The sequence below is a fragment of the Amblyomma americanum genome, chromosome 3 (genome assembly GCF_052857255.1).
Source record: "Amblyomma americanum isolate KBUSLIRL-KWMA chromosome 3, ASM5285725v1, whole genome shotgun sequence".
Classification (NCBI taxonomy): domain Eukaryota; kingdom Metazoa; phylum Arthropoda; class Arachnida; order Ixodida; family Ixodidae; genus Amblyomma; species Amblyomma americanum.
The window spans coordinates 3,919,021-3,941,785 of record NC_135499.1 but is presented as its reverse complement, the minus strand read 5'-3'; the positions used below and the strand labels follow the sequence as shown (position 1 = coordinate 3,941,785).

Sequence of the window (22,765 nt, the reverse complement as noted above, 5' to 3'; positions counted from 1 at the left end):
GAATCACTCGAAGATTCTAGACGATGCTAGTTTTGTGCAACAGTGTAGAGGGACAATAATTCAAATCAGTGTTTAAGGCAGAGTTACTGCCGGCGGGCTACTTAATGGTACTACCGCCTGCACAGTAAAATTACCAGCACCACCTGGCAGCGTAACCGGTCAAGGGGCGTATACATTGTGACCTATTTAACATGAGAAGCCCATTATAGCGTCCGAGAGATTCTAAAGCTATGTACTAAGCTATGTAATGGAGTACTAGTAGCCCGCTTAAAACTTATTACGAGATCATCACGGCGCAAATATTTTATTCTACATTATACATTCACAAGATAACAAATGTATTTTAAAAAAATAATACCGAATGCACGTCTTTCACGCGGCCACTCTGAGCATCTTGCTCGAGCGCCACACGTTGAAAACAAGCTACCAATTTCTCATACTGAGTCCATTTCAGCGACAGATAGCTTCAGCTGTGAAGCACACTTACCATTTTGGAGACCCAGTTGGCGCCCGTTGCACACTTGCGTATACTTTTATTTTCAACAAGTTTTCAGGGGGGTGCCACATCTCGTCAAAACACGGCTTTGGAACTGTACACTCTGTAGAGGAAGCCACATAACGCATGCCACTACGCAATTAACACTTTTATTTCAAGACCACCAGTGGATGACTATGTAAGGCATAAACAGTAAAAATGTATATTCCCCACATGGGGAGTAAAGGCGTGGGTGGAAACACTTCACAGGTTCAGTTACGAAGACCACTGGGGATGGTAAGCAGCGTCAAGGATGTCACGCAGTCAGTGCCACTTGCTGCTTAAGGAGAGCGGAAGGATTTTGTGCCGTAAAATACATTCTTGTGCCATGGTTATTTCTACCCTCCCTTGCGTCATCAAAGCTGTGCACACGCAGTAAACGTCAGGAGTTTTCAGACTAGCCCTTGCTGTGGCTTACCCTTGAATGTAATTACGCCTGTAAACATGGCTTCTTCTCAGACGCTGCTACTTTCTAGACTCAGTGTGCGTGACCTCTACTGATGTTTCATAGATTTCGGCTGAAATTAATAGTCTTGGATTTCTTCAATAAATCACGCTTTCATCCGTGAAGACGTCGAAGCCGCCGAGGAGAGCAACGAGCGTCGTTAGTGCCAAGGGCCCTTCCTTGGTGTACGCGCTCAGCGTCGACGCTCTTGGTGTACGCCAGAACCGGTCTGCGCATGCGCACTGCAGGAGAGTCCAGCGAACCTCGGCGAGGCGCCGATATCTGACCGTGCTAGATATCGGCCCCAGCGCACGGGCACTCGCGTACGCGTCGGAAGCGGGGTCCGATTTACAACAATGGGAGGATCGCGGGGCTCTCGGTGACTCTTTTCTTTATGGCTTGGAGCACTTTCAGGTTCCCCGAACTTTTCTTCACTGTTTAAGCTGTCCTTTGAGCGCCCCCCAACCCCTTCTATTCACGGCTTGAAATTCTTTCCGTCGGCTCGAGAGGCGGCAAGTGAGCCAGCACCACGAACATGGAGATACATACTGCTCTTCGACGTCCGTTCTGGCGTACGCCTAGGGAGGGCCCTTGGAGTTGGCACTTTAGGGTGACGTTAGCTCGGACTCGCATGTCTGCACAAAGGGTGTGCAAAGGACAGCGCCATGTGCAACTTCTTCGCTGTTCTAAGATGGGCCGCAGTGCTATTGTGAATTATCACTTCTTCCTAGATAAAAAATTTAGGTTGAAATGCGACTGCAAGTCCGTACTCGCGCCCTTCAGGAACTGTTCAAGCGTGTTTAAATAAGCTGATTCAGCATCCCGATTGCAGGAAACATTCGAAGGGAGGAAATCCAGCCGCACGCAACACTCACTACTGCAGTGTCATATAAGGGCGGGAGTCGCTAGATGGCTGCACGTTTTCCAGAAGCTCCTTGGTTTGCGTTTCTGCAGCTAGCAACAAAATCAGAAGCGGCTCTATTTTTGATTTGGTTTGGCTTATTTTGGTATAACGCCCCAAAGTGACTCAGGCTATGAGGAACGCCATAGTGGAGGGCTCCGGAAATTTCGACCTCCTGGGGTTCTTTAATGTGCACTGACATCGCACAGCAGATGGGCCTCTAGAATCTCGTCTCATCGAAATTCGACCGCCGCGGCCGGGATCGAACCCGTGTCTTTCGGGTCAGCAGCCGAGTACCACAACCACTCGCGGCGGCTCGCTCTATTTTCGATATTCGCGTCAGAGCTCTCAGAATCAGATTAAGTGCTGAACATACCATCGGATAACTGGTTCAGTAAAAAAAAGGTATTGCCCACTTCATCACACGGAGCCGATTTTCCCAGACAGAAAATTGTGCTTTGAAATTGCGAAAATGCGGCCTTTTTTTACCAAGCAATTCCAATTTCTGCATTATTCTCGTGGGCGTCTTGTTACCCTGCATATTTGCGGATTTGCTGCTACAACGCAAGTTCGCTGCGTAGTCCGATGCTTTTACCTCGATGGTACAAAAGCATTTACGTGCCATAAGCGAAATTAGCAGCGCTATTGTTTCTCAGGAATGTTACTTGGCTCCCAATGGCTGCATTCTGTGATTCATTCCCGTAAGAGGCATTCAGTGTGGGAGGATATCGATGACAGAAAGCAAGCGTGCAGACTGCGACGCGACCGGTGAATTCTTTTCAGTTATAGTGCAGTCTGTTAAGGACAGAAAAAAAATTATCTACGTGATCATTTCGTTTGCATGTAGCAAAGCACGGTGGCAGGTGTTCGTGCATTCCCCGGTTGCACTGGTGGAATGATCGTCCCGAGCTGCACATCTCCTTCCCTCAATATCGCCGACCTAGTAGAGGAGGGTGAAATGAAGTGGTTGACACAAAAATAGATTTATTTCTGTAAGCGTCCATGCAGGATAGGTCGCAGTCATGCTTCTGGATCTGACAGTGGACTGCGCAGTACGTGTTGGCAGTAGGAATTTTAGAGCTATTCTGAAGAGAAGAGGAAAGCCTGCTTTGCTGCTCGCGTCAATGCTACCGTTACTTGCATATCATCGCTGGCACGAAAGGACAAACAGCTACGGCAACATTATTGTACCCTCACCCACGAAAAACAGTCATCTACTTCGTTTTCATCTGAAAGCTGTCAGTACTCCACTTTTAACAACGCAGGAATGCCTGTTCTCCAAGTAGGTTTTTGGAGGAATAATTTAGTAGCGGGGTTAGTCGTTTTTTTAGCATTAAACTCACTCAGCGCGTTAGCAGCTAATGATTAATTAATTCAGCAAGCATCTATGTACGCTTGCTTTGGAGCTATATGTAGTGCAATGCGCACATTCCACTTCAAGTTCTGAATATTTATTTGTAGTCATCTGCAGCCAAACAGTTCTACCTGTCTAATTAGAACAATGATTAAGGGCTAACGCTGTATATAACCGCAGCCGCTAGCAGTTGCGCTGAGATAAGATTCTCTTGTTATTGCTTCAAAACCTCTGCGAGCGTCTAATTCACTTTCGATACATGCGTCCAGTTACGCGCCGTGTTCCATAAAAATGGCACATCCCAATATCCATTGTTGTTGTTTGCTCCGGTAGTTTTGGTCATTCATTTCATGCAGTGGCAACTCGATGCGTATACCGTCCTCTTCAGTTTTGGTGAACTGTCCCTGCATTCTGCGGATCCCGCCATCATGGTTTGACTGAACTTCATTTTTGGCTGACGTGACTCGGGGGCAGCCGGAAAGGGAAGGCACGGTCAATGTGTACACGCCATTTCTTGGCGACGCTGATGCTCCGAGCAGAAAAAAATAAGGCGATGATCAGAGGCGCTCAGGCTACGTAGTAAATTGTCCGCCCTTCCACTGGGAAGACCTTACATGAGAGGTTCAAACAGGCACAGTGCGCTCCAAATGCAATCACTGCGCTCAAGACAAGGTTCGAACGAGGCGACATGATGTCTTCTCTCTCGCTGTGCACATCTTTTTTGCGATGTAAATGTGGCCAGAGATGCCTCAAAGAAACAGTGCAAAATTTTGCTTGCACATAGCCGGACAATACACAGGTGAAAATCAACATGACGAAACATTATCTACGAATGAACAAGTATTTCAGAGGAAAGTTATAAAGCACAATACCGTTCTTTGAAAGTGCGTTTGCATTCCTTTTGCTGCCGCTGTTATTTCTGCGGTTTGCTTTTCGCGTTGGTTTTCGCGTTGTTTACTTTTGAACCCATGGCAGCAAGCATGGCCAAGCTAAAGAAACAATGCTATTTTTTCGCTTCCAACAGGGTTGAAGTAAACGTCGTGCTTTTAGACACTTATTCTCGCGGTTACACTACCGAGCCAGAATATACAAACCAGAGCAAACTCTGCTGACAGGTAGCAAAGCGCTTGAAAAGCATATATTTATAAATTAAACATCCAGTCAACCTTGCATGAGCAGCCACTCGACAACACGTGCAACATGACATGGGCAAAGACAACGTCCAGGCGTGAACTTTGGTAGTGGAGGACGCACCTCATGTCAGGACGCTTAGAAAAGTGCAGAAAATCCTGAGCCGCTGTCTTCACAACTAACTCGGCGGTTGCACACTACTTAGTTCTTTGCTGGAAAGAACGGCTATTATGGGCACATAATGGGACCAGCGAACAAACACGGGAGAGCCACGAGAGGACAGCGCTAGCCTAGGAAACAACACATGCGCATAAGGCGCGGAACACCCGCGCGGAAAGCGCAGCGAAGACACGTGCGAACTTCAGGCATTCAATCTATGGACACCAAATTCTGTGTTTCTTTTTTAGCAGCTAGAATGATTCATTCGTAATTTGCAGCGGCGGTGCGCTGATATACGTGTCGCTCATTTGCAGCTTAATGTGGAAGGCTTCGGGTACCCGTGTTCCCTTTCTATTTTTTCCTTTTCCCATTGCCGAAATCTCGTCAAAAGTGGGCAGTCTTCACATCGTCTTCAATAAAGCGGACGCTTAGTTTAATCCGAAGCAATTTTGAGAAAACTCTTATGTTCATGTAAAACCAATTGCTGGGCTAGTTCGCGCATACTGAACAAAGGAACAATTCCACAGCTCTAAAAACGACAAACACAAAGAAGACAAGGACAGCACGGGCGGTTATATCAGCGCCCGTGCACACAGAGCACAATTCCACACAAGGAACAATTCCACAGCTCTAAAAACGACAAACACACAGAAGACAAGGACAGCACGGGCCAGCGCCCGTCCTGCCCTTGTCCTCTGTGTTCTCTTCTATTTTAGCGCTGTCCAATGTCGAAATGTTCCTTTATACATTATTTTCACGTGCCTGGTCATGCACGCAGGCACCAGTCAGACACGTATACACCATATAAAAGGAGAGCGTTATCTTGTACAGCGCACGTGTGACACGTACTTACAGCAAACTTGTTCGCATGTTTTTATTGTGCAGCCGAACGAAACTTGCTTGGTTGATCGTCCCTTCGCAAATCTAGAACCCAGACTAGGCAGACCACATTCAAGCCATGCCGTTGTGCCACTTTTTTCTGTTTATGTGGAATGCCATGCCATACTTCTTTCAAGGCGAGCATCTTTCCAAACGTTCTCTTCCTTCATTTGCTGTCCCAACAACAGAACTCGGCACGTCTGTAGAATAACGCGTGTCTTAATTTAGGCGGCGAAGGATCCGCTAGCAAAATTTGTTATTCACAGCGCGTGCACACAACTTTTCTGCAGGACACAGTTCAAGCTAAGACCGGCTTGGAGTGCGAGGAGGCGTATGGTAGAACTGCTTCTTTAGCTCTGGGTGAGTAGCTCCAGCAGATGTGCTCTTCGTTAAAGGTTAGCTTTAAGTCCAAAGACCAAATCACATTGTCACTTGCCATTTCATGGGTAAAATTGTCGTGTTTCTTCACTGGTCCCATTAAGTATGATGCATGCTAACTAGCCCACATGGTTACTTTGTGACTAAAGTAGGACACAACTTAAGAAAACAACACTGGCCAGGGTCCGCAGCGTTCTGCATTACTCGGCTGTCCAGTTACGACACTGCGCAAAATGTGATTTCTAATGTTTGATCACATGAAACAAGCCCGAGGCATGAAAATTCTTGAGCTAAAAATTTTGCCTCGTGTTTAACTTCTTGGTTTTGTAGAAAGGAAGACTCACAACTGACCACTTCTTCTGGCGGAGGAATTCTGCTCGGCGGTCCTGAATGTGGGCCGAGCATCAGTGAATTGGTTTGGTTAATGGGAGTTTAACGTTCCAAAGCAACTCAGGCTATGAGAGACGTCGTAGTGAAGGGCTCCGGGAATTTCGACCACCTGGGGTTCTTTAACGTGCACTGACACCGCACAGCACACGGGCCTCTCGAATTTCGCCTCCATCGAAATTCGACTGCCGCGGCCGGGATCGAACGCGCGTCTTACGGGCCAACAGCCGAGTACCGTAATCACTCTGCCACCGCGGCGGCTGCTTCACTGAATTCGTGAGTTGTATCCGACTATAGTCTTGATTTCTATTACAACCCGCATTAAAGCGGGAACGACTAGAAAGAGGTGTACACCTGAGATTTTGCGATATCAGCGCCATCTTTTCCATATTTTAACTTAATGAAAACCAAAATAGCGGTCAAAGAAAAAAGGTTGCGTGTCAAGGCTAGCAAGATGGATCCAAGTAGGTATGTGACGGCGCTTGCGCTCTGCCTTCGCTACTTAAGGCAGTTCCGCTTCTCACTGAGTAAACAGAAAGCATGGCCTGGGAACAGTAACAATGGACACGGCTTTGTGTATTTCGCTTTAACCTTCCGTCCACGCTTCTCGCATCCCTCTGAGCGCTGCATTTCTTTCTCGACCTAACTTCAAGCTGAGCTGCCGCGCTTTGTACAATTTACGATGTCAATGCCTCTCCTCTTGGCACTGGTGGCGAGCCGACAGACACTCTGTGCAACTGCATAGCATCGCCCAGTTTATATCTTGAACGGATTTAAATGGTTCACACTGTCGTGCCTGTGAGGCTTTCCGGCTTTTACTGCTGGCAGCGAAATTTCGCATGCGCGAGCAATGTTTTCTTATCTGCTTTTCGATGAAAACAATAGGCTTCTTGAGGGCATTATTGCCCTTAGCGCACCAACGATTCCTGCTACAAAGCACTGCAACTTAAAGCAGGGACTTCAATTAGCAATATCTCAAATAATTTGATTAAAAATAACTGAAGAGTGCAAGGCGAGTGCTGGTGGCCTGAACAAGGCTTCCATGCTTCGCTTAATAATGTAACTTATTACAGGCGGCAACCATGCTGTCAGTTTTGCTTCTGTGAACATTGAGACAGTTATTAATCCTCCTCAATAGCGCTCGCCATCCGGAACATCTGTGGTGGACTGCAGTCGACTAGCCGGGGTTTTTGTACTGGAATGGGCAGGTCGAAACACTGGCGCGCAGGGAGCGCATGGAATGATGAGTAAAATGCGCACAGTTATTAAATAGGCGACGGGCGACGAAATCTGACTTCCACCTTGTTACTCTAGAATAGGAGAGTAACAGAGAAGCGTTGCTACACGGGCTTCTCAATGAGGTGCTCAGGACTTGCACCGAACATGTGCTGGGCCGGTGCCTTTCAGCACGCAAGAAACGCCGAGATTGGAGAAAAAAACTCGCTACGCATGGCAACCTAGGGTCCACCTAAGACCGAAAGCTGCGTAGCCCGTGGCAGCTGGTAATGCGTTGTAATGTGGTGAGCCTCACCACTACCCTGAAAACGTGCCCAATGGAATGGAATGAGTTTCGTCAAAACCAGTCACTGCAACTGCGTGAGAATGACTGAGCGCTGAAACAGCGCACAGATCTCCGGGCACTTACTTCGCAAGGATATGTAATCTGGCTAGAGATCGCCCCGCCAGCGGAGCAGCACATTTGTCGTCGGCATGTGCAGCAGTGCACTGTGTACTGAAGTCAAAGACGGCCTTGCGCGCCCAATGAGAGTTCACTCGCGTGGTATAAAAGCATGCAGTGGTCGCTCTATGCTGCTAGGGTACCGTGTGATTTGTGCAGAACGTAAAAGGCGCCGTCTCGGCAGGTGTTGCTGTGTGGGCGGAGAAGAACTTTCTTCGCCAGGTACAGCAGCGAGAAAAGCCGGGGACGAGGAATTTGTAAAACCTATTGATCTGCGTGGGGACCTTCTGACCAGTTTTATGCCTGCGAAAACCATAGATGGAGAATTACTACTTCGCTCAAACGTTAGATTATGGATGAGCTGAAGGGAGGAAAAACACCCTTTCTTTCGGAGCAAAAATATCTTGCTTATCTTGAAACTGACTCAAACAAAGTGGAACCGAGCTTGGCGGGAAGGATGGGTCGGCTGGCTGAAAGCCGAAGGAAAAAGTGCATTAACAATACGGACCAAGAAAAGAAAAGTAACAACAGCGCTGGTTCAGTCAATGCTTTTGCACAGACTGGCGGGTGCGAGTGCATCGTTTGTGTCCACGTATCAACTTGCGAATATTGTAATAAGAATAAAGGCTGATGAATTGCCATAGTTAAAGCATTCACTTAGTATGAAACGGTAGCTCACTACTCGGTCTCATGTACCGTATTTAATGCACTTCATTGCGAGTTTACAGCTAGGCTTAAAAGCGAAGAATTTAGGGCCAAAAACCATAAGCCAACCAACAACGAAACTAAGAGCATAGGGTAAGCCTTTCCTAAATTGTAGTTTTCGTCAATTAAACATTAACAAAAGCACCAGAAAGAACTGCCATAAGCCACTGGTGGGATCGAAACCCACGACCTCTGAACATCGCGTCCGGTGGTCTACCAATTGAGCTACGGCGACGCCTGTCCTATCTCTAGCTTTCGGGGGTCACCAGACAAGGGTCTGCTGAATACTATATGGCCATATGTGAGAAGCTTAATAAGTAGCAATATACGATACCTAGATCTGTTTCTAATATATATTTTTCGAGTTACAAATGTTGAGCACCTGATATTCAATGTTTCAAATTTTAGTTGACATTCCAAGAAGACTTACGCAAAAAGGCTGCGGAAAAAGCAAAAGCAGTAAAGCGCGAAAAAAGATGCAGGCTAGTGCGTGGTTTGGGCCCCCAGAACAGGCCCACTTAGCAAGTGCCTGTATGGCTGCTTCCTCCCGGAGTCGGTGATTGCCAGCGGCAAACCTGTGCGAGACGGCACCCCTAGCTGAGTGCTTTCAGAGCAGCGTCTCCAGGATCCCGGAGCCTGGAGCGCTGCCGAGCTGGGAGCGAGGCAGCACCACGAAGCAGGCGGCGGCCGAGTGGCCGCCCTGCCGCGGCTACCTGGAGTCCGGGCCGCAGTCTGCGGCCTCCGCGTCGTACTCGTCGTCGGCGTCGTCGTCGTAGTCGTTCACCACGTCCTGGATGAAGCTCGGCTCGGCGAAGAAGCTCACCGAGCCCGAGCGTGGATGCGGGGATCGCGGCGATGAGGACCGGGGCGAGCCCGAGCGCGGGCTGGGCACCCCGGGCACTTGGAGGATGGCGGCCGCCGCGCCGAACGTCACTCGGCTGCTACGGCGGGACCCCGCCAGGGACTTTTTTTTGTCTCTGGCGAACTCCTCGTCGTCCCCGGAGGAGGAAGACGAGGACGAGGCGGCGGGCCCCGTCGTGCGCGGGTCCTCCTCGATGTTGTTGGGGGGCCGCGAGCTGGTGTCGCCCGACGAGGAGTCCCGAGAGAAGAACGACGGCCGCTCGCCACGGCCCCCCGCGGGGATCTCGAGCCGCCCGGCGCGCATCCTGCGAGGAAAGATGGTACCAACAGACTGACGGGAAAGGTGGCGGCAACTCATACGCACGGTAAATGCGATATGTAACCTTGGCAAAACAATTTACAAACAAGGGAGCAGAATATGAACAACGCAACCAAAACCAAAGATAAGCATAATGCATCAGAACTACGATGCAAAAAAACGCCTTTAAGAGGCGCAAAAATTGGTCATGAAAATGATTATCTAGGGACGCGTGAGCCCATTTACCTAAAACATTCCTGGGTCGGATTTCGTCGCTCTCTCTGATGATTAAACTTCCTATTTGTGATTCAATGTGCTTGGTGGGATGAACAGCAGCTATTGCGGTGAACTTTAAATGAATGCTCACGACTAACGTTGACTGAAACAATCGACCATAAAGTTAGAGCTGCTGATATATCTGCAGCAAAAGTGACAAACGGGCTATTCTGTGGCTGCGTGTGGCGGTGGTGTGTCGTGAATATTTGCAAAGTATGTATCGTGCAGCACACCTTTTCAGGGCTTTTGTTTAATCTAGCGTCACATCACTTAAGAAACGCAAGTCTTAGTTTAGGGTGCATTATTGTGTCTCTGACTACATGCATTTACATGCGGATTTGCCTCAAAATCGGGAGCTAAGACATGAAATACTAGCAAAGGGGTATACGCAAAGACGCAAGAAAGAAAAATCGCGCTACGTAAACAGCCTCTCTGACAACCAAGGCGGACGGCACACTACTTGAACAGTCGCAAGAATTTCGTAACCCTAACTACTTTGTATGTGGTTTGCTTGTGACCGCCTCATATACGTTTTACCCGCAGAAATGCAAGTAAGCGCTTTATACTCTTAGTTGGACACACAAGCTTTGACCCGCCGCGGTCGCTCAGTGGTTAGGGCGCTCGACTACTGATCCGGAGTTCCCGGGTTCGAACCCGACCGCGGCGGCTGCGTTTTTGTGGAGGAAAAACGCTAAGGCGCCCGTGTGCTGTGCGATGTCAGTGCACGTTAAAGATCCCCAGGTGGTCGAAATTATTCCGGAGCCCTCCACTACGGCACCTCTTCTTCCTTTCTTCTTTCACTCCCTCCTTTATCCCTTCCCTTACGGCGCGGTTCAGGTGTCCAACGATATATGAGACAGATACTGCGCCAATTCCTTTCCCTAAAAAACCAATAAATTAGTCAGCTGAAACCTGCGCCCCCCCCCCCCCTCCCTCCCTCCTTATAGTCCGACAGATTCGACGCAGCGCCATGCAGCGCCTCTTACATGTTACATTTTACATGGGCTTTCCTACACCCTCCATCCGCAGTTCTGGGATGTTAGGATTGGCCGTGCTGCTGGCAAACAACGGTAATCGCAGCGCTGGGCCAGTGTAGGGAGAACATATATTTGTGTGGGCAGAGAAAAAGAAAAATTGGCGGTGGTTTAGCTCTGGCTAAACCTGGAGTGACGCGATAGCTGCAGCTTGCTGAGTGGAACTTGCTCAGTTGAATTGCAAGGACAGCCTTTCGCCGCTCCGTTTCCCTGGGCGTTCCTTCATCTTCGTCCCACTTGACACGGAGTGCCGCCCCGCGCCGCCGGTAGCAGCAGCTTCTCCGCACCACCGTCTGGTCACGTGACCAACCAGGTGACGAACCACGTGATCAGCCACGGCGCCGCTCCGCCGGCAGCTGCTCCGCACTACGTGACCAACCACGTGACATCGTGGCGGCGCAGCCACAGGGTGCGCACCGCCACGGCGCAGCCACGCTGAAGGCTGAAATGCTACCGTAATGTAGCTAACAAAAATAATGCTGCCCAGCCCGCACCGCCTAAGGCACAACGAGATTAAGGAGGGAGAACAGAATACATATTTTGTACTTTTTTTTTATTGACACATACTAACCTTTACTTTCAATCTACCAAGGTACTACTCATGTGGGCGTCAGTAAAAAAAAGGCACTTCACGCAAAGACCAGAACGTATTCACTAGGTCCGCTTTCATTTAGTTCGAACCAGCAAGCCTTCCAAACTTTTGATTTTTTGGAAGGTGGGGTCATGCAGAGGTATGGCGGCATGTTTTGTGGCGTAAGTACGCTTAGATTTTTCTTTTAGGCACTATTTCCATGCAATAAAGAAAAAAAGAACCTTTGTAGCGTGTTCTGCATCTGCTCGCCTCGCAATCTTGAGGACTTGGGTTCGATACCTCATATCTCAGTAGGTTCTCGTGTTACAACGCGGACAACGCCCGCACCGGCTATTCTGCGGCACGAGCTCTTTAACGCTGTAGCATTAAAACTTATTGCTGCCCTAAATAGATATGTCTATGTGCATACAATATAGACAATGGGTGTCCACCCACCTCATCAGATATGTTAGGCTTATCTCTCACATTTCCAGCAAAGGGCATAGTTCACGCAGTACATGTATCATCATCCCGTGCATACTGAGGTCACACTATACTGAAGGACCGTTGTGTGCACAGTGAGCGAACATAATTTAAGGCGCACACGATGTGATAGTATAGGTAATTCCAAAATTAGTATTCACGCAAACACATGAAAAAAAGCGATTTTAACACAATGGCCTTCATTGTCGATGCTAATATATGCGACAGTAATAGAATTATAATACCATACAGTTTCACAATCGGCACCCAATATCTGCCGACTCTTATGCGGACCAAACAGGATGACCCCTTCGTCAACATCAGTGATTAAGTCGTAGTTACGATACACGTCGTCGAAATGAGTGGTGACTTTCAAGAACGCGTACGCAGCTACGCTTTCGATGCTCTGCGTTTCGATGAACTCTTTGTAATTTGTAAGGTCACGAGAAAAACAAGACAAGCACCACGGCTGTTTCAGCACCAACATTAATGACGCATGATGGAAAACGACGCTAAACTGACCGACTGGGGCCGCACAGCAGGCGATTGCGCCCGAGACAACGCGACTCACGGAGTTCACGAACAGCACAAAAGATGCACGGGCCAGAAATTCAGCAGATCTTTCCTCCTTTAACAACCTTCTTGTGCTTACATATTGTTCTTTGTAACAGACACTTGCTCGAATTCCTCCTTGAGTTATGTTCATCGCGACACTATAGCGGCTTCAGCGGCAGTGACTCGCGTCTTCCTCCCACTCAAAAACATGTACACCGCAACCGTGGATTTCTCCGGAGGCGTTAAAGCTTGCAGTGGCGCCTTAAACCATTAAAAAATAATTAGGAACAAGTCCATAGATAAAATGGAGTTTCTAAATAAAAAAATCACAATTTAAGCAGAAAATAACCTGACACAAAGAAAACATTATGGAGCGCTTTTGGCTTCGTTAATTAGAACATCACCTCAAAGATCCGGGTGCCAAGTCAATACGAAGCCTTCTTCGACCAATGAGCTCATGATAGACGGCAATTGTGTAGGTGATGAAGCTGTTGTTGTTTGCTGTGCTTTTAACAAATATTTCATGTTGGTATTTACAAAGAAAAACTGGCAGTGGCTTAACTTGGCTAACCGTGGAATTCAGCGAAACGCAAGCACGCTTGTTAAGCGTCTGAGGGTCATTCAAGGCAGCTCCGCTACAGGCTCGCGACAGCCGTCCTACACATACCCACAGACTACGTGGTTGTGACGTAATATCACATGGTCTTGGGACACCCCCATCGGATGTCATCGCGTGGCTTCACACCGCTCCCATTAGATGTTCTTAACTTCAAATGCCAACCAAAAGAAAACCCAATGTTTAAGATAAAAGGTCAACTAAGGTCAGAGGGCTCGGTAGCTGTGTGAAAGCAGTCTACTAATCCGGCCGATAGTGGATTTGTCTGTGCCGCTGCCGGAATATTGCATCCCGCGTATTAAATGGCTCCCATCATGGACATCTTCATCATCAACGACGGTAGCGGTGTGAAAGCACAGTCTACTAATCCGTTCCTCTTCGCAATGCAGGCTGGTAATAAGTTCTCTCTTTATGCTAAGAAAACCCGCAATCACTTAATAATTCAGCTGGCGAGCCCGCAGTGCCGCTCCAGTGTTGTTGTGGAATGCTTACTCGCGCTCCGTATGCTTCTACTTCTGTCGGGTGATGTGGAGACCAATCCTGGGCCGAACAACTCTGAAACTATAATTTCCGAACTGCCCTGGTCAAACTTATCTAATATCCAACTTACAGGACATTAATACGCAGCTCAGAACAACTGATTCAACTCTGGCCGATCTAAACAAGCGCATGATTGCTCTGGAATCTCACTAGGCTACGCTTTCTGCAATTAATTCTTAAATAGGGAGCCTTAAAACCTTAAGTAACCAACTATACCAACCGATCGTGAGAGTGGAAGCGCGTGTAGGCGATGCTGAAAACCGCTCTCGCCGTAATAACCTAATATTTTACGACATTCCCGAAACTAATCCTTCTGAAAATTTTGCGGATTCAGAGAAACCAGTCATTAGCCACTGCTCTGCTCACCTAGATTTCACCACAATTTCTAATCATATCGAGCGCGCTCATCGCCTTGGGCGCCACTCGAAAGATCGCAACCGGCCAATAATCGTAATATTCACGTCGTTCAAAACTAACGACAGCATCCAATCTAATGGAGAAAAACATAGAGGGACAGACTACACCATTGACGAAGACTTTTCTCCTCTTTTTCGTCATGTTTGAAAACAGCCCATGAGCGGTCAATTACAGATAAATTCACCTTGCGTTTCAAAAGACTAAACATCGGTCCAGAACTTTACACCTTGAACGACACATAGCAAACCGTAAAAGAAGTGCAGTAGCAATCATCTCGGCAAGAAACTTCGGCAAAGCGTATGAAACCTTCACCGCAGTCCTCTTTTTTCTTCTCAGTGATCTTCACGAATGTTCGCAGTTTTACTTCAAAGCCTGACGTCGTTTCTAATCTCGTCTCATCGTATTACAGTAACTTACTAACCCTGAGTGAAACGTGGCTCAACACTGACATATCTGACAGCAAAGCCCTCTCTGATTTTCCAAATTTCCGCGTTTATCGCAATGACCGTGAAGATAGGACGGAGGTGAGGAGGCGTACTTATTCCATCCAGACAAAAACTGTCATGCACGGCCATCAACCACTCATCAGACATCGAAATACTGTGCATCCTATTCCACTCTTCACCAGCCAGTTGTCATAGGCGTTTGGTATAATCCCCCTAATAAAAGTGGTAATTTTCCGCACAAATTTAATAATGCTTTAAATGAAATCAAAACTAAGCATCCTACCGCCGGCATTTTCGTATACGGTGACTTCAATTTTACTAGCATTGATTGGCAGAACCTAACTGCTACAGGCAACAATGAAGCTAGTAAATTTCTTGATGTCTGCCTCAACTATAATCTGCTACAAGTAATATCTGAACCAACGCGTGCAACGGAAGACAGCGCTAATACCCTTGATGTATTATTAACCGATCATCCAGAATGGGTTCATTCCATCACGTATCATCCAGATGTTAGCAATCACAATATAATACATGCATGCCTCACCATTAAACCGTTGCCCCGCGCAACCAATAGACAAACCATCCGATTTTTGGCAGTAGTGACGACCCGTGTGCGCACCTGTGTAACGTTTTGCTTTTATTTCCCAGTTGTGGCCTACACCTGAAAACGTCCAACGCCTTGGCAAGCCCAGACGCCCAGCCGATCAAATTTGCCTCCGAACAGCGAAAGCGTCCACTGCGCCTGCGCTGTGATACGCCCCGAAAGCCGCCGTCCCAGATGCTACAAAAGGAACTGCTTCATCGCCTCCTGCTACATTTGGCAGTAGCGACGACCCGGGTGCGCACCTGTGTAGCGCTTTGCTTCTATTTCCCAGTTGTGGCCTACACCTGAAAACGTGGATCGCCTGGGCAAGCCCAGACACCCAGCCGATCAAGTTTGCCTCCGAATAGAGAAAACGTCCACTGCGCCTGCGCTGTGATACGCCCCGAACGCCGCCGTCCGTGACGCTGCATTAGGAACTGCTTCATCGCCTGCTGCTACATTTGGCAGTAGCGACGACCCGTGTGCGCACCTGTGTAACGCTTTGCTTCTATTTCCCAGTTGTGGCCAGCACCTGAAAACGTGGATCGCCTGGGCAAGCCCAGACGCCCAGCCAATAAAGTTTTCCTCCGAACCGCGAAAGCGTCCACTGCGCCTGCGCTGTGATACGCCCCGAACGCCGCCGTCCCTGTCGCTACAGAAGGAACTGCTTCATCTCCTGCTGCTACACTCGGCAGTAGCGACGACCCGTGCGCGCACCTGTGTAACGCTTTGCTTCTCTTTCCCAGTTGTGGCCTGCACCTGAAAACGTGGATCGCCTGGGCAAGCCCAGACGCCCAGCCGATAAGGTTTGCCTCCGAACCGCAAAAGCGCCCACTGCGCCTGCGCTGTGATACGCCCCGAACGCCGCCGTCCCTGATGCTACAAAAGGAACTGCTTCATCGCCTGCTGCTACAATTGGCAGTAGCGACGACCCGTGTGCGCACCTGTGTAACGCTTTGCTTCTATTTCCCAGTTGTGGCCTGCACCTGAAAACGTGGATCGCCTGGGCAAGCCCAGACGCCCAGCCGATAAAGTTTGCCTCCGAACAGCGAAAGCGTCCACTGCGCCTGCGCTGTGATACGCCCCGAACGCCGCCGTCCCTGATGCTACAAAAGGAACTGCTTCATCGCCTGCTGCTACATTTGGCAGTAGCGACGACCCGTGTCCGCACCTGTGTAACGCTTTGCTCCTCTTTCCCAGTTGTGGCCTGCACCTGAAAACGTGGATCGCCTGGGCAATCCCAGACGCCCAGCCGCTCAAGTTTTCCTCCGAACAGCGAAAGCGTCCACTGCGCCTGCGCTGTGATACGCCGAGAACGCCGCCGTCCCTGATGCTACAATAGGAACTGCTTCATCGCCTGCTGCTGCATTTGGCTGTAGCGACGACCCGTGTGCGCACCTGTGTAATGCTTTGCTTCTATTTCCCAGTTGTGGCCTGCACCTGAAAACGTGGATCGCCTGGGAAAGCCCAGACGCCCAGCCGGTAAAGTTTGCCTCCGAACAGCGAAAGCGTCCACTGCGCCTGCGCTGTGATATGCCCCGAACGCCGACGTCCCTGACGCTACAGAAGAAACTGCTTCATCTCCTGCTGCTACATTTGGCAGTAGCGACGACCCGTGCTCGCACCTGTGTTACGCTTTGCTTCTCTTTCCCAGTTGTGGCCTGCACCTGAAAACGTGGATCGCCTGGGAAAGCCAAGACGCCCAGCCGATAAAGTTTGCCTCCGAACAGCGAAAGCGTCCACTGCGCCTGCGCTGTGATACGCCCCGAACGCCTCCGTCCCTGAGGCTGATGCTCCGTCCCTGATGGTCTTCGGGTTCTTGGTGCCGCTGTGACCGTGCCCAGCATACTCGGCGCATGGCCATTCTACACCACTGCTGCTATCAAGCGAGGCCGGAATCTACCAGCAGTCTGTCAACTATATTCATCTGGACCCACTACAGTTATGCATCCGGCTTTCTACGTACCACCGTCTTCTAGTGTGACGTCACATCGAACTGGCAATTTAAGCGGCTCTCTCAGCGACAGACCGCTTAGTTGGCACGGGAACTTGCATTTGGAACACCATGGCTCATGCAGCGCATCTTTCCGCTTTGGAGGCGATCTTCGGGTTCTTGGTGCTGCTGTGACCGTCCCCAGCATACTCGGCGCATGGCCATTCTACACCACTGCTGCTATCAAGCGAGGCCAGAATCTACCAGCAGTCTGTGAACTACATTCATCTGGAACCACTACAGTTATGCGCTCGGCTTTCTACGTACCACCGTCTTCTACTGTGACGTCACATCGCACTGCCAATTTAAGCGGCTGTCTCCGCGAAAGACCGCTTAGTTGGCACGGGAGCCGCATTTGGAACACCATGGCTCATGCAGCGCATCTTTCCGCTTTGCAGGCGATCTTCGGGTTCTTGGTGCCGCTGTGACCGTCCCCAGCATACTCGGCGCATGGCCATTCTACACCACTACTGCTATCAAGCGAGGCCGGAATCTACCAGCAGTCTGTCAACTATATTCATCTGGACCCACTTCAGTTATGCGCCCGGCTTTCGACATAACACCGTCTTCTACCGTGACGTCCCATCGCACTGGCAATTTAAGCGGCTGTCTCAGCGACAACCCGCTTAGTTGGCCCGGGAGCCGCATTTGGAACACCATGGCTCATGCAGCGCATCTTTCCGCTTTGGAGGCGATCTTCGAGTTCTTGGTGCCGCTGTGACCGTCCCCAGCATACTCGGCGCATGGCCATTCTACACCACTGCTGCTATCAAGCGAGGCCAGAATCTATCAGCAGTCTGTCAACTATATTCATCTGGACCCACTACAGTTATGCGCCCGGCTTTCTACGTACCAACACGTCTTCTACTGTGACGTCACATCGAACTGGCACTTTAAGCGGCTGCCTCAGCGACAGACCGCTTATTTGGCACGGAAGCCGCATTTGGAACATCATGGCTCATGCAGCGCATCTTTCCTCTTCGGAGGCGATCTTCGGGTTCTTGGTGCTGCTGTGACCGTCCCCAGCATACTCGGCGCATGGCCATTCTACACCACTGCTGCTATCAAGCGAGGCCAGAATCTATCAGCAGTCTGTCAACTATATTCATCTGGACCCACTACAGTTATGCGCCCGGCTTTCTACGTACCAACACGTCTTCTACTGTGACGTCACATCGAACTGGCACTTTAAGCGGCTCTCTCAGCGACAGACCGCTAGTTGGAACGGGAACCGCATTTGGAACACAATGGCTCATGCAGCGCATCTTTCCGCTTTGGAGGCGATCTTCGGGTTCTTGGTGCTGCTGTGACCGTCCCCAGCATACTCGGCGCATGGCCACTCTACACCACTGCTGCTTTCAAGCGAGGCCAGAATCTACCAGCAGTCTGTCCACTATATTCATCTGGAGCCATTACAGTTATGCGCCCGGCTTTCTACGGACCACCGTCTTCTACTGTGACATCACATCGAACTGGCAATTTTAGCGGCTGTCTCAGCGCCAGACCGCTTAGTTGGCACGGGAGCCGCATTTGGAACACCATGGCTCATGCAGCGCATGTTTCCGCTTTGGAGGCGATCGTCGGGTTCTTGGTGCTGCTGTGACCGTCCCCAGCATACTCGGCGCATGGCCATTCTACACCACTGCTGCTATCAAGCGAGGCCGGAATCTACCAGCATTCTGTCAACTATATTCATCTGGACCCACTACAGTTATGCGCCCGGCTTTCTACGAACCACCGTCTTCTAGTGTGACGTCACATCGAACTGGCAATTTAAGCGGCTCTCTCAGCGACAGACCGCTTAGTTGGCACGGGAACTTGCATTTGGAACACCATGGCTCATGCAGCGCATCTTTCCGCTTTGGAGGCGATCTTCGGGTTCTTGGTGCTGCTGTGACCGTCCCCAGCATACTCGGCGCATGGCCATTCTATACCACTGCTGCTATCAAGCGAGGCCAGAATCTACCAGCAGTCTGTAAACTACATTCATCAGGAACCACTACAGTTATGCGCCCGCCTTTCTACGTACCACCGTCTTCTACTGTGACGTCACATCGCACTGCCAATTCAAGCGGCTGTCTCCGCGAAATACCGCTTAGTTGGCACGGGAGCCGCATTTGGAACACCATGGCTCATGCAGCGCATCTTTCCGCTTTGGAGGCGATCTTCGGGTTCTTGGTGCCGCTGTGACCGTCCCCAGCATACTCGGCGGATGGCCACTCTACACCACTACTGCTATCAAGCGAGGCCGGAATCTACCAGCAGTCTGTCAACTATATTCATCTGGACCCACTTCAGTTATGCGCCCGGCTTTCTACATAACACCGTCTTCTACCGTGATGTCCCATCGCACTGGCAATTTAAGCGGCTGTCTCAGCGACAGACCGCTTAGTTGGCCCGGGAGCCGCATTTGGAACACCATGGCTCATGCAGCGCATCTTTCCGCTTTGGAGGCGATCTTCGAGTTCTTGGTGCCGCTGTGACCGTCCCCAGCATACTCGGCGCATGGCCATTCTACACCACTGCTGCTATCAAGCGAGGCCAGAATCTATCAGCAGTCTGTCAACTATATTCATCTGGACCCACTACAGTTATACGCCCGGCTTTCTACGTACCAACACGTCTTCTACTGTGACGTCACATCGAACTGGCACTTTAAGCGGCTCTCTCAGCGACAGACCGCTTAGTTGGAACGGGAACCGCATTTGGAGCACAATGGCTCATGCAGTGCATCTTTCCGCTTTGGAGGCGATCTTCGGGTTCTTGGGGCTGCTGTGACCGTCCCCAGCATACTCGGCGCATGGCCACTCTACACCACTGCTGCTTTCAAGCGAGGCCAGAATCTACCAGCAGTCTGTCCACTATATTCATCTGGAGCCATTACAGTTATGCGCCCGGCTTTCTACGGACCACCGTCTTCTACTGTGACGTCACATCGCACTGGCAATTTAAGCGGCTGTCTCAGCGACAGACCGCTTAGTTTGCACGGGAGCCGCATTCGGAACACCATGGCTCATGCAGCGCATCTTTCCGCTTTGGAGGCGATCTTCGGGTTCTTGGTCTACTGTGACCGTCCCCAGCATACTCGGCGCATGGCCATTCTACACCACTGCTGCTATCAAGCGAGGACAGAATCAACCAGCACTCTGTCAACTATATTCATCTGGACCCACTACAGTTATGCGGCCGGCTTTCTACGTCCCACCGTCTTCTACTGTGACGTCACATCGAACTGGCAATTTAAGCGGCTGTCTCAGCGACAGACCGCTTAGTTGGCACGGGAGCCGCATTTGGAACACCATGGCTCATGCAGCGCATCTTTCCGCTTTGGAGGCGATCTTCGGGTTCTTGGTGCTGCTGTGACCGTCCCCAGCATACTCGGCGCATGGCCACTCTACAGCACTGCTGCTTTCAAGCGAGGCCAGAATCTACCAGCAGTCTGTCCACTATATTCATCTGGAGCCATTACAGTTATGCGCCCGGCTTTCTACGGACCACCTTCCTCTACTGTGACGTCACATCGAACTGGCAATTTAAGCGGCTGTCTCAGCGACAGACCGCCTAGTTGGCACGGGAACCGCATTTGGAACACCATGGCTCATGCAGCGCATCTTTCCGCTTTGGAGGCGATCTTCGGGTTCTTGGTGCCGCTGTGACCGTCCCCAGCATACTCGGCGCATGGCCATTCTACACCACTGCTGCTATCAAGCGAGGCCAGAATCTACCAGCAGTCTGTCAACTATATTCACCTGGACCCACTACAGTTATGCGCCCGGTTTTCTACGTACCAACACGTCTTCTACTGTGACGTCACATCGAACTGGCACTTTAAGCGGCTCTCTCAGCGACAGACCGCTTAGTTGGCACGGGAACCGCATTTGGAACACCATGGCTCATGCAGCGCATCTTTCCGCTTTGGAGGCGATCTTCGGGTTCTTGGTGCCGCTGTGACCGTCCCCAGCATACTCGGCGCATGGCCACTCTACAGCACTGCTGCTTTCAAGCGAGGCCAGAATCTACCAGCAGTCTGTCAACTATATTCATCTGGACGCACTAGAGTTATGCGCCCGGCTTTCTACGTACCATCGTCTTCTACTGTGACATCACATCGCACTGGCAATTTAAGCGCTGTCTCAGCGACAGACCGCTTATTTGGCACGGAAGCCGCATTTGGAACACCATGGCTCATGCAGCGCATCTTTCCGCTTTGGAGGCGATCTTCGGGTTCTTGGTGCCGCTGTGACCGTCCCCAGCATACTCGGCGCATGGCCATTCTACACCACTGCTGCTATCAAGTGAGGCCAGAATCTACCAGCAGTCTGTGAACTATATTCATCTGGACCCACTACAGTTATGCGCCCGGCTTTCTACGTACCACCGTCTTCTACTGTGACATCACATCGCACTGCCAATTTAAGCGGCTGTCTCAGCGACAGACCGCCTAGTTGGCACGGGAACCGCATTTGGAACACCATGGCTCATGCAGCGCATCTTTCCGCTTTGGAGGCGATCTTCGGGTTCTTGGTGCCGCTGTGACTGTCCCCAGCATACTCGGCGCATGGCCATTCTACACCACTGCTGCTATCAAGCGAGGCCAGAATCTACCAGCAGTCTGTCAACTATATTCACCTGGACCCACTACAGTTATGCGCCCGGTTTTCTACGTACCAACACGTCTTCTACTGTGACGTCACATCGAACTGGCACTTTAAGCGGCTCTCTCAGCGACAGACCGCTTAGTTGGCACGGGAACCGCATTTGGAACACCATGGCTCATGCAGCGCATCTTTCCGCTTTGGAGGCGATCTTCGGGTTCTTGGTGCCGCTGTGACCGTCCCCAGCATACTCGGCGCATGGCCATTCTACACCACTGCTGCTATCAAGCGAGGCCAGAATCTACCAGCAGTCTGTCAACTATATTCATCTGGACCCACTACAGTTATGCGCCCGGTTTTCTACGTACCAACACGTCTTCTACTGTGACGTCACATCGAACTGGCACTTTAAGCGGCTCTCTCAGCGACAGACCGCTTAGTTGGCACGGGAACCGCATTTGGAACACCATGGCTCATGCAGCGCATCTTTCCGCTTTGGAGGCGATCTTCGGGTTCTTGGTGCTGCTGTGACCGTCCCCAGCATACTCGGCGCATGGCCATTCTACACCACACTGCTGCTATCAAGCGAGGCCGGAATCTACCAGCACTCTGTCAACTATATGAATCTGGACCCACTACAGTTATGCGCCCGGCTTTCTACGTACCACCATCTTCTACTGTGACGTCACATCGCACTGGCAATTTAAGCGGCTGCCTAAGCGACAGACCGCTTATTTGGCACGGAAGCCGCATTTGGAACACCATGGCTCATGCAGCGCATCTTTCCGCTTTGGAGGCGATCTTCGGGTTCCTGGTGTTGCTGTGACCGTCCACAGCATACTCGGCGCATGGCCATTCTACACCACTGCTGCTATCAAGCGAGGCCAGAATCATCCAGCACTCTGTCAACTATATTCATCTGGACCCACTACAGTTATGCGG

At 50.3% G+C, this 22,765-nt stretch overlaps 1 protein-coding gene across 1 annotated transcript in view; it reads right to left on the bottom strand.

Annotated features, from left to right (window-relative positions):
* Window positions 1–629: 629 nt before the first annotated feature.
* The window catches only part of LOC144124420 (uncharacterized), a 662,500-nt gene continuing 640,364 nt past the window's right edge, over window positions 630–22,765 (bottom strand). The window contains exon 6 of the mRNA XM_077657051.1: window positions 630–9,718. Within this exon, the coding sequence (XP_077513177.1) occupies window positions 9,262–9,718 (457 nt within the window). The 3' untranslated portion in view covers window positions 630–9,261. The remainder of the gene's footprint in view (window positions 9,719–22,765) is intronic.